This window comes from Bombus flavifrons, chromosome 12 (assembly GCF_040668555.2).
Source record: "Bombus flavifrons isolate JBK064 chromosome 12, iyBomFlav1_principal, whole genome shotgun sequence".
NCBI classification, from domain to species: Eukaryota; Metazoa; Arthropoda; class Insecta; order Hymenoptera; family Apidae; genus Bombus; species Bombus flavifrons.
The window spans coordinates 861,041-878,688 of NC_138453.1; the positions used below are offsets into that span (position 1 = coordinate 861,041).

Below are 17,648 nucleotides of genomic sequence, written 5' to 3' on the forward strand. Positions count from 1 at the left end.
TGCGAGGAACGATAAACGAGAATGCGTTGGTGTTCCACCTAGGGAGTGTCGCAAGGATCGCCGATGCTGTGCAGCGAATCGTTGCATCGTGCATCCTGCTCGTAACAGGCAACCAGTGAAAGGAATACGCCCTGTGATGATCCGTGGCAAATCCGGCGATCTGAATCCTGTACCGAGGTCGCCTCGGTCCGTGTCTTACGAGACATTGCAAACTGGCCGATTTAATAACGCCTATTTGACGGCCGTCTACCATCCTGTTAGAAGCTCTACTCCAACTCTCTTATGCTATGCATCATGAATAATCGTTATTAGATGAACACGCGAGAATTAAGATTACACGAGTTAGACAGTTTGCATACCGCTGTAATTGACGGTCTTACAAGCAAAAAGCTTTTTAAATGTTAATAAGGGAACAACTGTCGAATGCCAAGTAGAAAAGAATCCTATTAAACTGTAGGAATTATATCTCTTATATACATATGCATACGAGATGCGCGTAAAGTTTACGAAATAGATTCGTTCGTGTATTTCCTTACATTGCATTGTGTGTAATAATACATGCAAGTATAACAGATTCGTGCATCGATACCGGTACTATAAGATAAGATGTCAAGTTTTAAAGCCAATGATTGATCTATCCTTTAATGTTTAACAGAGTCATCTTTGATATATCGTTGTTACACACGTGTGTGTGTTCTTTTTCTGTCTTTTTTTTTTTTTTTTTGAGAACTTCAGTTCCTTTTAGGATTCTCTTTCAGAACGATATTTAAATGCTTGGTAAATATTATTGGAACAGGGGAGTAGAGTAGTAATTATTTGACTGAAACTTTTATTAAAAACTATATTAGAAACAACGACGATTAAATAGAACTAAGCAAAAGACTGTCTATATGTTCTTAATTACGAACAATATCTATTTATATTTTCAATTGATATTATAACAAGGTTCTCTTCTACCGTATTTTGTTGTAAAATATGTGTCCTAATATAGACCTAGTTATTTTTATCTTTTCACCACAATCATCGTAACTCCGAGCTTATTCTTTTTTAATGAATAGACTTACACATTACGCATTGCATATTTATACTATCACATTCTAACCAAGTATTCTATATTGAAGCAATTCCTCAGTTAAGATTAAGAAAAAGGTATTCAGTATCCAAATTGTACTTTGTATCGAATTGCACGATAACTGATCGTCAAGTACGAATATACGTTCATATATGCACAAAACGATGTTTATTTTTAAAAAGATTTAATATTTACGAAAAGGTTAGTCCTAACCCCAACCTAAGCGCAACCTAACCCCAATCGAATGATGGACAAATTAATGAGTATATGTTAAATGAATAAATATAGCAGACGAAACATTTCTTTACTGATCTAACAAGATTTTATATTTGTAACCAGAATAAATTGTACGATCGACAAGAAATACAGTTTTTTGTAGTTCTTCAACATTCTGTGGATGTGCGCAGTTATAAATGTTTTTACGGAACATAGGAAATTTGTGATTTTTGATGTTTCGAAACTCCATTGCATATTACCAAAAATGTAACCCCGTGTTATTATCTTTCTTTATGCTTTGTTTAGAAACCTTCTTTTCTTATAAATTAGCAAAATTAAAGTATATAAATATATGTAAATGCGTAAATACCTTGCTAATCGGCAATATTCGTTAGGAACGCAATCGCTACCCTACTTATAGATTATACGAATAGATGAAACATATTCTTTCCCCTTCAACTTGTTTGACTCAGTGGCGGGGCGGGAAGGAAGTAGAAGCATAGGACTGTGGCGACTATAAAACCTCATCGTAATCCGTCTGATGTCGTACTTCTAAGCACTACAGGATAGGACGAACTCTTATCACGTGTCTTTTCGAAGATCAAAGTGGACCGTGATTGAACATTACTTTTCAAAAATCGTGTCGTGCCAGGTGGCTTCGTGACTAATTAAGGATTTTCAACCTTTGCTATTGCCTAATCATCATGAAGATTTTTGTGAGTGCAATGTATTACTCTAATCCCATTGTCTTCAATTTGTTAGTCAATACTAATATACATAATCCTTAAGATACTTGAAAAATATCTCTATAACTGCAACAAGGGCAAATTTGTAAAATGTTACGCAAGTTTTGTTCGTTATTAAAGTTATTAAATACGTTACATCGTATTTTAAATACACATTAATGCGATTCCTGTGACGAGGTACAGTTCTCAAAGAACTTGTTCCTACTGAGTAACTTTTACAATGAAACCAAATAACCAACGTCTTTAATACACGTTCTGTCTTAACATTTTCTAAACAACTGACAATTACAAACATTTAGCGATTCTGAAGCTATCGATTAACAAAAACTGTCATTCCCATTACTGACGCCTACTAAAAAACAAATAATCTAGTAATATGTTTATCGGTCAAACATAAACGTAAACGAGGAATATTGTTTGCTTTTTCTTAAAATTCATCTACATCCGTTTTTAACAACATTTTCCTATCTCTTCGCATATTCCTTAGCAATTACAACCACAGCATCGATCAAGTTATGAAAAATTGTTAGAATCGTTAAAGATGCCGAATGCTATACGCATCATTTTCTAAATATACTATAAATTATGTGCAATGTATGTTAAATATTATAAAGTACTGTTTTAATATTATAAAATTATAAAATTATAAGGTATGTTTTAGTATATCTTGACTTATTTGAAACGCCTTTCTTTCAAATGTCTCGTAGTTTTGTTTCGGCGATCTCAATAATAATTTCAAACCAATACATGATGAATAAAACGTTGCACTACCGAAGATAACTTACATTTAATCAGAGATTGATCCATTGTACGACAATAATTATATTTAATGTAACATACATACTTTCAAATATAAAATTAACTATTTAACTTCACGTACATTGCACAAACTCAAGGGCACAACATTATTTTACAAATTTAGAGTTTTGATTATACAATTAAATTTAATCGCGTCACTGACTTAATTTCGTAAGTACGTTAAAATTGTGTAGATGTATATGAGGGACAGACATTTATACATATCGCATACATCGCGTTTATTGAATTCGATTGAAATCGAGTTTTCTTCTATTTGAAAGACATATATTTTAAATAACTGTAATAAGTTAATAAATACAGAAATAAATCGGCAGTTTATGTGTACATATTTTCTATTAAATAATAAGATTTCCTTAATAATGCAATATAATTAGTGTTAGACGAACAGATCGATAAAGAAGATAAAATACGCAGCGCATCAGATGCATATAATTATTCATAACTTACATAGCTGTCTGCCCACATGCGATTCATTCTATTAGTTCTTCTTTGTTATTAATATACGATCTATGCAGTTGGGCAAGTACGCTATTCTGTGTGAAAAGCAAATTCAATTAAAAACGTAGATATATCTACAAAATAATTATTACGTTATTGCAAAATGAGAAATACTCTTCCCACCTTTTCCAAAGATATTTTCATATTAACATTTCACGCGGCTCTGAAAAATATTATTACTATTTATAACTAGGAAAACTGTAATTAGTTTGCCACTTATCCAAAAATATATATACAACTGAATTATACGACAAATGAAATATTAATTTATAAACCTGTCAATAAAAAATAATCAATTCCACGCTGCGTTGAAAATAAGTTCATCGTCGTTTTCGTAAGAGTTTATATCTTTGTCACAACTTTTTATTAAAACACTTACGAGATTCTCTTCATATCAAGAATGTTTTTCTTTTGTCATTAAATATCATTTCTACGTCGAGCTAATACGACAGACGATACTTTTTAAACATACACATATGTATGTACATAATAGATTATCTATTTTTTTCGTGTACTTTCAAGGACGCACGAATCGTCTTGTGCCTCGCTAAAGTTCGTTAATCGAAGTATAATAAGGAAAATAAAATTGACATTCTTTTTCTTCTCTTCTGAAACATTTAAAACGTAACCTTTTCTGAAATTATAATTGTCTCCTCCGAATCTCATTTCTATACACATTTTTGTGCGCGTGATCAACCGTTTCTTTCTCCTTAAGGAAAAATATAACCCTTAGGTATAATAAATTGTTTATTTCATAGACTAACATATCCAATACCTGGTGTAAATAATATGGAAACAAGTGGTCCAATTTAAAACAGATAGCTTTAAAAGGCACTTAAGTTCATTTACGTTCTCTCTTAGGTTTTTTTGGGATTCACAACGATGGTCTGTGCACAATTCAACAGATACCCGTACAACCCTGACTACTACGGTCGACGTTTCGCTATATTACGACAGTCACAAGATTCTTCTCCCGATGGATCGTATTCCTACAGGTGAGATCGTCCTTCCACATCGTCCTGAACGTCGACAGAACGATAAGCGTCGTCGAGGTACGTTTCCTCAAAAGCAATCTCGACACGCTCGAAGGGGCTCGCTTATAATCTCAATCCTAAAAACACTTTGTCATCTGTTCACGTCATTCTTTGTTTCAAGTCTATTACAGGCTCTGCATTCCTCTTACCTTATTTTATTACCAGGACCAACCAATGATTTATCATAATGTTATAAATATATCAACTACTTTATATTTCGTAACTTTCACTAGAAACGTAAAGTCTATGTGGAAGAAACAGTACGTACACCGTTCGAAAATAGAATTCGATAATGTAAGTTGATTGAAAAAATTAGCGAATGAAATATCGCGTGTCTTAGTGGATATTAACGATATGTCATAATAAATGTATACGTAATTCCGTACATATGAAAAATATATCAAAAATATGCAAAATTACGTACATATCATTAAGAATAATATATATAGAGAGAGGCAGAGAGAGAGAGAGAGATGCAAAAAGTATAATTTTATACTTACTGAATTTTTACCCTTTGCAAGCATCTTTCTTCTTATGATTAATTAAACATACGCGATATTCATATTCCTTTGATTCTATGATAAGTACTTGCATTAATATTTTTCTAGGCATATAAAAATCGGTAACTACTATTACGAAGTTATAAAACTTCTACGTTTGAAGATATCGTAGAAACGTCTGCCTACGTATCCTATCTATTATATTCGTTCTATCTCCCACGCTAGAGTTTGATTTTCACGAAGTAATTATGTAAATGTGCGCATCTCGGGTATGTCCCTAACAGTTTTTGTTACATTCTGCATTACAACATTATGTTCAGGTTAGACAGATAGCAACAAATTTCACGATGTATTTTCTAACCAATTCGGGAATAGAATATGTTGTTAGTGATTTAGTCTTATCGGTTTTTCATTGCAAATATGTGCATTCGTTAATGCAAAATATAGCATAAACGATTACTTTGATTCGAAAGACTGCAACAAATTTTACACAGTTAACCGGTATTTGGCGGTTTGTGTAGTAACTTAACTTTCTATCGCACTTGGATTTTCCCAACCACAATTAAATACGTTAAGGTCATGAACAAATCTAAGGTCAAGTTAACATCTATTCTTGTAAAACACTCGAATAATTTTGATTCCTTAAGTGGGTTAGGAACTTTTATATATCTATTATAAATATCATACAATGACCTTGTAAATCTACATATAAATATAATTATTAAAATTAGTCTAACTTATCTTGTGATAAAATGTTCGTGACTTTAGATATCCTTAACGTAGCTGTTTAAAATTACTGGAATTAACGTTGAAATATTGTCTTCTTTGTTCCTTGAATATAAAACTTTTGAATAGAAAAATATCGATCTTTGTATTTAATTGTTTCAATATTATACATATATACATACTTATATATACAAGTTGTATATTCTATTATATTCTCACTCTTAAAATATTCTTTATTAAATTCTTTATTAAAATACTAAATTAGTTCCTTTGATTATCATAATATTTAAAAATATCAATTTGTAATCTAAATTCTATCAAATTCTATCTGTTCTCTCTTCACTTATAGAAACCTTATATATTGCATGTATTAATTCATAGATTTTTACTCAAAAATATTGGAATTGCAAATATTTGCAAGTAGATGTTTATTAATATTTTGTCTTATTAATACGTTATTTATCTTTGTTGTGCTAGTAATTTAAAGAAAATAATTATTTCAATTGATAAATGTAACACACGAAGATAGTACATGAATTCTGAAAAATATATATAATATAATTTTCCAATATCAATTAGGTTGTTTCATAGCTTGTTCTGTTAAATGCAACGCACGAACAAATACAAATTTAAAATGAAGAGTACGGAAGCGTAAACAGAGAAGTGAAAAAGAAGGAAAGGAAGGACTTACAGGATATTCAGCTGTGAAAAGATATATAATTAGCTTTGATGTTAATCATTCGTGTTAGTCGGCTGCGCAGTTAGCAATAATACATTACACAATAGAATAATTACGATCGACCTACCTACTTACCTACCTACCTATCTACTTGGTAGCCGCTGTCTACTTACTGTACGTACAATGTACAATCCGAAGATCGCGCCTAGAACTTGGCCTCTCCTATGTCATATAACGTTTAACGAATCGGGCCAACTATCAACTTCGTCTTGCATTTTGGAGGTGGTGCTTTTACGAAACGACAACCCTTCAAAAAATAACCAATATTGATCTCTTTATAACGAATCAGTTTCACATTTTGCATTTCTCACTTATTTTCACATGTATAATAACTTCCTATTAATTGTCAACTCATACCTAATCGGCATTTGGTCAAGTTAAAGTATACTTCACAAATCTTCAAACTCGATTTTCTCAGAAACGAAGCGTTGTATTGTATATTTATAACAATCGATCTTTTCCTTTCGCTTCTTTCGGAAGTATATTAATATAAACTACAACATAGTTATAACGAAATACGTTTGCTGTACCGAAATAAGATTATAAAGCAACATAAAATTTTATTTATAATATACACGATAAATTAATTCACAAAACTAGAAAATGAATATTTGAAAATGAGTATTATAATAATATTATAATGTTGTACGAAAAAATTGCATCATTTTTTTCTATATAGCACGATAAACCACGGTATGCAAAGGTTTCTAAATTATCTATGTACATTGTTATAGTTACGATACAGAAAATGGTATATCCGTAGCAGAACAAGGCGTTCCAAAGTTTATTGGACCAAATCAAATTGAATCTGTACGAGGACAATTTAGTTATACCGCACCAGATGGTACACCGATTTTGGTTACTTACACTGCTGACGAGAATGGTTTCCAACCTAACGGTGCTCATTTGCCAACACCACCGCCGATTCCAGTAGCGATACAACGTGCTTTGGCTCATAACGCGGCTCACCCTGAAGAAGAAGAACCCTACAGAAGATACTGATCAAGATGAGACACGTACTAGCTACCGGAAGCTCATGTGTAATAAATTGGAACAATACAACATAGACGAAAGAAGACTTTTACAACCGTAAGCGATAATCCTTGATAAATTTCTGACATGCGATATCCGAATGCGTGTGCATTCCCGTAAATTCAGTTTATTCAATCTTTGCAATAGCATTCTCAACATTATTCTATTGTGTTTTAAATATAAGAAAACCGATTGAGATTTGTCGTTATAATTTCAAATTCATAACAAGTGATTAAGTTTCGATACAATGATCTTAAAATACTTCTAATTAAAATTGTGCATTTCAAAATATCGATAGTTAAAATAAGATTCTTGTGAAAACATTATTAGAAGGTTGTTTACTGAATTTATGCAATTTCGTAAGATCTCGTGTCATAAACGACATTTCCAGTTATGCATCAAAGTATTAAATACACTTTCTATGTTGTGTTGTCTAATATCGTTCTAATCTACTGATCATATTGACCTTGTTCTAAATGCCTGCCACGAACATCATGTACTAGAATGTCGCTTTATAAATCCTAATATGAAAAGACTACTGCTAATCTTAGTAGACTTGTATTTTCTACGTTCTTCAATTTCGTTTATTATACATTATTTCTTTGCACGTAATACAAGTAACTTTTATAAGTGTACTGTTTTTGTGTATACCGACAAAGGTGCGAAGAAAATGACGAAATAAAAGAATTATGGAAAAGGAAGAAGGGGAGGAATACGTTTTATTTTACATTTTATTATAATGTATATTATGTATGTATAAATAAACATTGATATCGCGATCATTCGTGTGTTGTATACTTTACTGTTTGATTTTACTAAAAAAACAACGAAAAGCTTAAAAGGAAAAATAAATAAATGTGAACTTTCAGTCTGCACAATGCTTTGCATCTTAATTTAAAAGTAATTTTGGAAAAATGACGGTATACTTTCGGTTCCTCTGATTATCTCGCAAGTGTTTTATACTTTCCATAACTTCAGCTATATCGAAATAAGTTATACGCACTTAAGGCGTTAGGCTACTATTATCTTGGAGCGAACAAAGAGATATCTACGTAGCTTAAAGCACTAGAGCCTCTAGAGTATTTAGCGTACGCGAGTACCACGATGATGCATTTGAGCGTATAACCTAAAATAGTCGCTAATGATCGTAGTTGATGCGACTATGTATAACTAACACACACACTACCTTACAAAAATGTACGGACACCAAAAAATAATAGTATTTTTGGCAGAATATAAATTAGTATTAAAGTTAGAAATAGGGTGACTCGAGATCCCTTTATTACAGCTACCGTTGATTGGTTGACGCGGCACGATAAACGAATAATCCAAAAAAGAAGGGATTATTTGGAATTATATTGGTGTCACGATTTTGGAACGGAATTTTGTGCCAAATGATACCTTATGACGAGGCATCAATTACAATAAAATTTCAACTTGAGCCGATAATTCGCTTCTAGGATACCAAAGATCAAAGAAATCGACTTTAGGCCAGTTCAATACTTTAAAAAGCTATTTCCGAGGGTTTTTGCAACTACTAACGACGAATTGAAAGATTTTCAAAATTCATAATGACCCTTTCCACGTGCTGAACGATACGATCTTGTGATAAAAAAATCCGTGCAATTTTGTAATTTTCCGCTCTAGAATGTGCCGATTGAAAAGGCGATTATTTTATGTTGTTGATTCACTTGTTTGTGACCTACTTCGGTTTGCTTATTCAGATTGATCGATTACATATCTCAGATTTTGTTTTCTATTAAGTAAGTTGTAGCCTTGTGATGTCGTCGATCTTGTGAATGCTTGAAACGAAATCTGCTCACGCGCATTACTCGTTCGAAACTTTTCGGTAAAGCTCGGTTATGATCTCTCAACTACCGCCAGATCGATATAAATGGATATGATAGAGCTGTTATTCGCCAGATATGGCACCGTACGACTTCTTTCTATTTTTGCAAAACTGAAAAAAATCTGTGAAAGGACAACGATCTCAAAGCATCAAAGACATAAAACGAAAAACGTTGTGCGAACAGAGAAGCATACGACGAAGTGAATTGCAAAAATGTTTCATGGACTGGTAAAATCGTTGACAAAAATGTATTATCGTTAATGGGGACTACTTTGAAGGGGCCAATATAAATATTGAGGAATAAATACGTATTTATGATCCTAAAAGACACAAGAATTGCACGAACCTTTTGCTTATTCTTCGATATTAAAAAGAATACCTGCTATATAAGCTTTATTCCATCAACAGCATTCCCAATACATTGATTGTTGCGAAAAACTTACGTCAAATTTAGAACAGCAGCATCATACTATGTAAGATATGGGATTTCATTTGAAAATTCTCTGTTAGTGGGAAGCAACGCACATTTTCATATTTATCGATAACATTAAAGCCGGGGGAGAATCAATCGCATAATATTACTGCGCGTGCGGAAATAGTGCTCGAAACTGCTGACTGTTGCAGCCACATTATAACGGTTGCATGGTTCACCGGATACGGCCAATATCATGCGATGCATATATTCAGTTCTAATGTATCTAATGTATCCATCGACATTTCGAAAAATCAAAATCAAGAAAGATTAATGTCAGTACAATTGATGATCTTGGTTCCAATGTAGGGAAAAATGGGGGAATATCGATCACTTAAGAAAAGTTAGCTGAAAACAAGCTTGAATTGTCAAATTTGCTAAAAATACTGTTCGAAATAGGTAAATTAGTTTATTCTTTGTATCATGATGAAATATGAAATGCATAAGGTTAAGGTTAATGCATAGAGTAAGGAATTACTCTACCTATGGGATAATACTAATCAGTTTTTCTTTCATACTTTATAAATGGAAGAAACAAAATTACTTATAGAATTGTTAATAAAACGACTATTTTGTTTATTGCATTCATAACATTCGTTATATTTATTACACATAAATAAACAAAAGTGTAAGAGTGAACCGTTTATAAATGTAATATTACTTGAATCGGTGTTACAGGGTCAAAGAAGGGTAAGCGATGAGCTCACCTCAAAATTGGCTCTTATTTTACCGTTTCACCGCTTATCGTTTGATATGGTCGCGGTCCTGCGTCGATTTCTACAATTAAAGCCTTTGTCGGCCAAATGTTTGTAAGACCGAATTTTCAAAATCATTCATTTCCATAGAAAATGACCGTCATTTTCGATTTTAGCGACCAAAATATCCGCGAAAAGACACATTCAGGTAACAAATTTTGTAGTTCAAATATTATACTTTACCCGGCATTCTTTTTAATATATCGTGCACCATATTGAATCGGCCACTGTGAATTTTGGAGATCTAAGTTCAAATTCGTTGTTGGCAGTTAGCAAAACTCTGTCCAATTGACAGAAAGTCCGTATATCAAAGCTGATAAAGGCTGCCACATTAATGAATTTTGACTTCTCTGATCTCTCCTGTCTCAAAAATTAATTATCGATGTAACTTGAAATTTTGTTGTGATTGGTGTCTCGTTATAAGGTATCATTTGGCACAAAATTCTGCTGAGAAGTCGTGGCACCAAAAACGGACGATTTCTGCGGTTATTTTTTGTTTTCAAAAGTTAATACGCTATAAAGATATCGGTGCAGTTTTTCATTTGAAGAATTCATATATATTACTTATATTCGGCTCGTATGGTTTTCAAGCTACAGATAAGACGGAAAGGGATCCGCGTCCGCGTTCGCGCTCACCGCGTGGGTGTCGTAGAACCCCGGCCAACGACGGCCGATTAGACCGCCTGGAGCGAATGCTTGTGGACCCGGCGGCGAAACGTTAATCCCTCTATTCGGCCCCCTGAAGGACGATGTCGTGATCGAGCAATGAACTTGCCAAGCGGTATGATCGGGACGACTTGTCGGTGATGCGGTTGGTCGCCACGCGACTGCAGGGCCGCAGAAACTTTACCATTTAGAAACTACCATTTAGCCGTCTATTCAAGGAGGCAGCGTTGTACGAAGCACGGCCTGGCCAGAACTTAGGAAACTGTTGTTTCCAGAAGCTATGCGAATTGTGGAAGTTGGACATCGACATACCCGATAAGTATCAGCTGGATATAGCGATCGGCGGCATTCCGTTGCCCACACCGTACGCTCGGCGCAGCATGATGATGATCCGAAAGCGTTATTACCACCGTCGGCGACATGCCATCGCAAGGGCGGGAATCGACGGGGACGACCGAGAAAGGAAGGCTACCGATGCCGAGTGGTAGGTTGCGGTGCAACAAAGGAGGGTGATACTAGCAAACGGATAAATATTCTCGACCGCGTAAAACCGGTGGCAAATTTATATGAGATTAGCGCGTGTGTCAACGGGAAACGAATGGATAGTCGTCGGTAGCCAGGGACAACATGGTGGTGGCGAACATGGTGGCTCGCGTGACGATCGCGATCCAAAACGCGAAGGCCGACGTGGACTCATTCGTAGTTCCCGACGAATACACGCGGCATCCCGTCATCGTCGGACGGAACTTCATATTACAAGATCATGTAGTCACGATCAACATGGAAATCGCTTGATATTTAACGAAATTCCTACGCTCGGGCGCCAGCAAATCGCGACGACAAGGGATGTCGAAGTCTGCGACGTGATCGCGAAAATCAAATTACAATTTGGTGAGACCGAGGAAAGAGCGCGTCTGAAGTACGTTGCGTTGATCGACGAATTTCGATGTTGCAGGTCGTCGTCGACGCGCGACTTAAGAAAAACAGACGCAACGGCGCTCGAAATTAAATGCGTGACGGACTTATCGTCTCGCGGAGCCGGAAAGAAGGACCGTAGGTGAGATGATCAAGGAACCGAAAAAGAATGTGCGTCGAAATGCCATCACGATGAAGGACAGGTACTCGCTACCGCTGATCGACGATCAGATCGACAAGCTCGGGAGTCATAAATATTTCACGGGCCTGGATTTGTCACGATGTATCTCCGACAAAATGGAATTTAAGCTTGGTTTCGCTCGTATAGTAAATTATTTACAGCTGTGCTCTTTATTTATCTGGGAAGGTATTTGAATTAGAGAAAATCAGGTGATTTTTCAAAATGTATGTGCTTCTTTAAGAATTTTATACTACAAATTTTACACTTAAATAAAAAATACTGACTTTATATTTGTATATTAGTATACGTATAGTATCCTCGTTGTCATTATACGATACTAACGTCAAAAGGCAATACTCTATATAAGGTCCATATAATATACTATAATATATGGTACATAGTATAGTAGCGCAAATGTATTTTGACCCAAGCTGGAAGGACATTATCGCATTATTTACATACAATACGCTGTGGCAATTAGACAAACAATTGCTTGATATACATTAGGGCATTAAATATCTTTATAGTCGTGTTTTGTATACGTGATATAAAAATACTACGTGATAAATTAAATAATAGTAAAACGAGGCACGAGCTGTTTATCTTAACGTAACGATTTACATTAAGTATTGTGATATTACTCTTTTGTAATGAGAAAATATCAATCTTAGTTAACCATTGGAAATCTAAATTTAAACTGACCTATTGTTATTTTATTTTTTATTGTGTTACAAAGAACGCGATTAGAAAATTGTTTCATATATTGAAACAAACGATTTCTCTACAGCCACGCAACTTTTATGTTTTTTAAATTAACAAAGATATTCATATTAATTGCATTTTAAGGTTTAAGGAACATAAAATATGATATAATTTTTCAAATTTACGCGTTTGTCCTTAGCATCGCATAATCAATTTTTTAGTAGCTAGGTTAATTACTGCCCCAAAAATCTTTTCATCCCTTTTATTTCCATAATCGATAACAACACGGATCTTTTAATTTGTATTAAAAGCATCTAAGATGCCCATATTACGAGCTGCTTTCACTCTCTGATTGCAGACTATTATCCATAACAAGGTACGTGTCGAATATATTGCTTGACTATGAATTTGCAAAGTTTTATGAAAATCCAAGTATCATATTTAAGCGACGTTCCTTGTTAGTTCTCGCACTACTAGTACATCAAAGCCGAGTGCTGATTATGTAATCCAAACCTACACTTATTTACTTGACATATATGTCTGTACTAGGACTGATTTATTGTAGTCTGTCACTTCTGTAATCATCGTTTAATTCACCAATCCTATAATCATAATTGAATGTTCTCACGCTATGAAATCGTGCTTCGCGAGTTTTATCGACATTTAACGAAATATTTAGCCAGTTAACTTTTTATGCGACACTCTGATTCCGCATTATGTAAATTAGTTCGTATAATTCTCACATCAACGAAAACTTATTTCTACCGAATGATTTCCAAATTTCGCATCGAATTCGTTTATAAAATCTTAATCTCTTACGGCTTCCTAATTTTACACGAAATTCGTTAGAACATTACTCCAGCAACAGTTACCTATTTCAGTTACCCAGTTCATCCTCAATGTTCAACAATTTTAACAGTTCTAGGAGACAGATTCGTCACGTACTTCTCACGACGTTAACTTCTAGCTAAAGTTTCACAGAAAGATAATATTTGAAAGTATAACGTGTATTATTAATAATAATAAAAATAAGAAAAAGAAGAAAATAAATAAAACCAAAAATTAAATAAAATATCGAACAAAAATACCTAAAGTATTAAAGCGTAATATCGAATTGATCGTAATGTTATTAAACAACAAATACGAAACGTATTACTTGAAACAAATTTTAATAAAGATCATTGTAACGCCAGCGTTATATACGAACATAAATAAAGTACCACTATATTATCTATCATCTTTCCTAGACATAAATATGCCGATAAATTTGCCTAGAAGTATTACAAGTCGTTTTACGACAATCTCGTATGGACAGCAACAAATTATATTTTTTAAATTTATGGATTCCGTAGAGCTCTTGATGGAATACATAAATAATTTCTGCTCTGCTAAGAATGTGGTCAATTTTAATTTTTTTAAATAAAGCGATTATTGCGAATTAGAATAGCGTTGTTTTTGTTCAAAAGATTTTTCACATTTTGCGTGGTTAAAAAGACATTGCGAACAATATTTCTCAAAATGTTACCATTAACTTGAAACTTGATCTGGGAGGTAATAATCTAATTTTATAGTTATATAACTTATAGGGAGTTAGTTACATAAATATTTACAAACTTTAAATTCAAATTCAGAACGATACTGTTCAGCTCGCTTTTATTCTTCAAATTTATTTAAATTTTAATTTTATTTAATCCAATTTTGCATAAAAATTATAGATTTTTAATGCTAGAATTATAGTGCTATTCTGTGATAAATAGAAGAATACTTTTCGAATATTACATTGAACCAAGTTTCTCCTACTTGGTTTAATAAAATTTATATTTATATTTATGATATATTTTGTACATTAAGGGACTCTAGTTTTTTTCATATCAGTGTATTGGTTAGAAAAAGAAAAACGTTGTATCGGTAACACTCGAGTTTGCCTACATAACAGTAAATCGTACATTTTTCATTTTATTTTTCATTTTCATTTTTTTTTTTTTTTTTTAGAATATTGGTATATTTAACCACGCCCTAATTCAAATTTTTCTTAAAATTAGAGGTTTTGTATTATATTAATTAATACAGGACTGTAGCGGGCAAACCACATCTCTTTCTTTTAATTATAAAGAGGAAACGATGCTGGAAAAAAATATATGTGTAAAATAATTTTTTTGCGGAAGCACGTCATTGACTCGACGATGTAAGATTAGGGCGGAGAAGTAGTTCCCTTCGTTTTATAAAGTACGGTCCGAAAAAGTTCTTAGAGGGCCTAATGCAACATGATGCGTAAAAGGTGCTCGAAACGATCGCTCTCAGTATGTATAAAGCTTACGGTCATCGCGTGAAAGAATTTCGCAATCTTTCAAAAATTCCAGGCGAAATAAATTTGCGAATTTGTCGAATCACACAGATCGAGAATAAGCATTTCCAGCAGCTGTGGATTGTTGAAACACAAAAATGGCTATAACTTTGAAACAAGATAGTATACATATTTACATAGATCATTTTTTAATTTTTCTTGTGTGCCCAGTTCACTCCTGAAATGGATACCATATGTTATGAAATACCCTGTATATTGGAAAATAAATTTTCATTTTCTGAGAAATGCTAAAACTCGACAATCTTCCTTTTTACTGTGGCCACTGTGTATCATCCACCCTTATATAAAGCAACAAATACAGAAAGAATATGCTGCTTCGGAATATTAATCCGAGCTACTGTAATTAGTTATAACTAAAGTCGACGTTAACTTTGTAGGAAGAAGTTATCAAATATTTCCTACGTACCATCTAACAGATCTGAGAAATAAGAATAGCGATGAAATACGAAAACTGGAGAACTTTGATACAAAAAGTTTGAATGGACAATATGTAACATACTTTTCCACGTATTTATGTATATTTATTGCGATATATATTTAATATCCGTAGTTTGTATTTGACATTTAATTTTTCCAATATCTAACTATTACAAGTAAAAAGGTCCCTCGCTAATTGCTAATCGATAAACCGTAACTATTGATTAGATATTGATATACAAAGTAAATACCGATATATATATATATGGGAAATTCTTCTTATCCTTCTCTACGATAGATATTGAAAGTTAAATAGAAAAATGTTAATAACACGTCCGCAGCGATTCCAGTTCTTCAAACCGTGCGTCTGACAAAACAATCCGTAATTTATATAATTAGTAATTTAAGAATAGTATAGACATAATTTTAAAGAAAGTTACACCATCATTTGCATTCTGTGCCGAAACTACTATTTTACGTGAGAATGCTAAAAGGAATCATTAGTCAGTGACAAATTATATAGGTTTAGTAGGTGCGAGATTTTAGGCAGAATAACCGAAATGCCAGTTGAATTAATGTTAATAGTAATCGTAATACCACGGTAAAGGTGAGTCAGTGAAAGCAAATCATCGGTCTCTTGTCCATTGCACAACGATTGACCGACCGACCGAACGATCGCATAGATGTTGGTAAAAGGATTCAGTCCGTACCATCTTGCCGATCAAATCGCATAATTTTTATATTAAACCTCATATTATTGTATATTAATCTTATATATATATATAATATCTATATAATATATATCCTTAAATAAAATATATCTTAAATTCTATAAATTGTTTCAATTATCAAAAAAGCACAATAATAATTCAAACATAGAGATATTCGTCTGTGCACATATTCAATAATTATTTCAATTCAATTTTTTTTCAACAAATAAGCTAAACAAAATTTTGTTTCATATTCCCAGTTTATTTTTATATATAGACTCAGTCACTCGATTATGTCGATTACCGATACCATTATTTAAATGAAAGTTAGTAGTGGTATAAGCAAAGTTGATGATATTAATTACAAAACAATTAGACAGAATTTGAGTTAAAAAAGACTGAGAACCTATTGTACCTAGCTTCAAAATCTAAACTGTAAACCTAAATAACCAAAATGTAGAAGATTCTTGATCATTTAAACGTAACAGATATATAGTTATATATTAGAAATACACATCCATTATTCTGTCCTTTGAACCCTTCAATATGTTTATTATTATACAAGAATATTTTATTTCATATAGGTATACTGTAACATCGTTTTACTAATCTAAAATTATAAAATGCATATTTCCCAGTACACGGATATTAGGGCAAAGACCTTCTAAAAAATCCATTTAATAAGAGACCGTATCATATGCATGAAACTAGTTGCAAGTAGTGACAAACAATTATTTATATCCTTGTTAAATCAATATGAATATTTGATATCAATTTTCATTCTTAAAGGGATTAACGAATAAAAATGTCGTTATATCATATGCCAATTGTATCAAATTAATAGACAGGCTACTTTCAGAAAAATTGCATAGTCATATTGTTACTAATAATAGTTATATATATACGGGGCAGAACTAAATATCTGGTACAACCGGGTAGGGAGTGACTGTATGTGAAAAAGTCAGTCGAATATATGTAATAAAACGTATTTCACCAGGCTTCGTTTTCCAGAAAACGGTAATGAAAAAGTTGTATTTTATATTTTCAACTTATTTTTTCAGATACAATCAACCCGTTCCCCTACCAGTTGTACCACTCTGAGTTCACCCTACGTATATACAATATAAAACTACAATAAAATATATAAAACTATAGTATACAGTAAGGAACAAAACTGGACACACATCTTACAACAAAATAACATTTTTCAGATTGATAACCGTACATGCTTTAA

The 17,648-nt window shown here is 32.9% G+C and overlaps 1 protein-coding gene across 1 annotated transcript; it reads left to right on the forward strand.

Moving 5' to 3' along the window:
- Positions 1–1,837: 1,837 nt before the first annotated feature.
- On the forward strand, positions 1,838–8,164 carry LOC138185506 (endocuticle structural glycoprotein SgAbd-1). Its single transcript, XM_069124488.1, has 3 exons — positions 1,838–2,004; positions 4,213–4,346; positions 7,085–8,164. The coding sequence occupies exons 1-3, from the start codon at positions 1,993–1,995 to the stop codon at positions 7,350–7,352; spliced, it is 414 nt and encodes a 137-aa protein (XP_068980589.1). The 5' UTR covers positions 1,838–1,992; the 3' UTR covers positions 7,353–8,164.
- The last annotated feature ends 9,484 nt before the right edge of the window (positions 8,165–17,648 follow it).

Coding starts and splice junctions, on each gene's coding strand:
- LOC138185506 (XM_069124488.1), top strand. Junction 4,347..7,084: donor GATGGATCGTATTCCTACAG/GTGAGATCGTCC, acceptor ACATTGTTATAG/TTACGATACAGAAAATGGTA.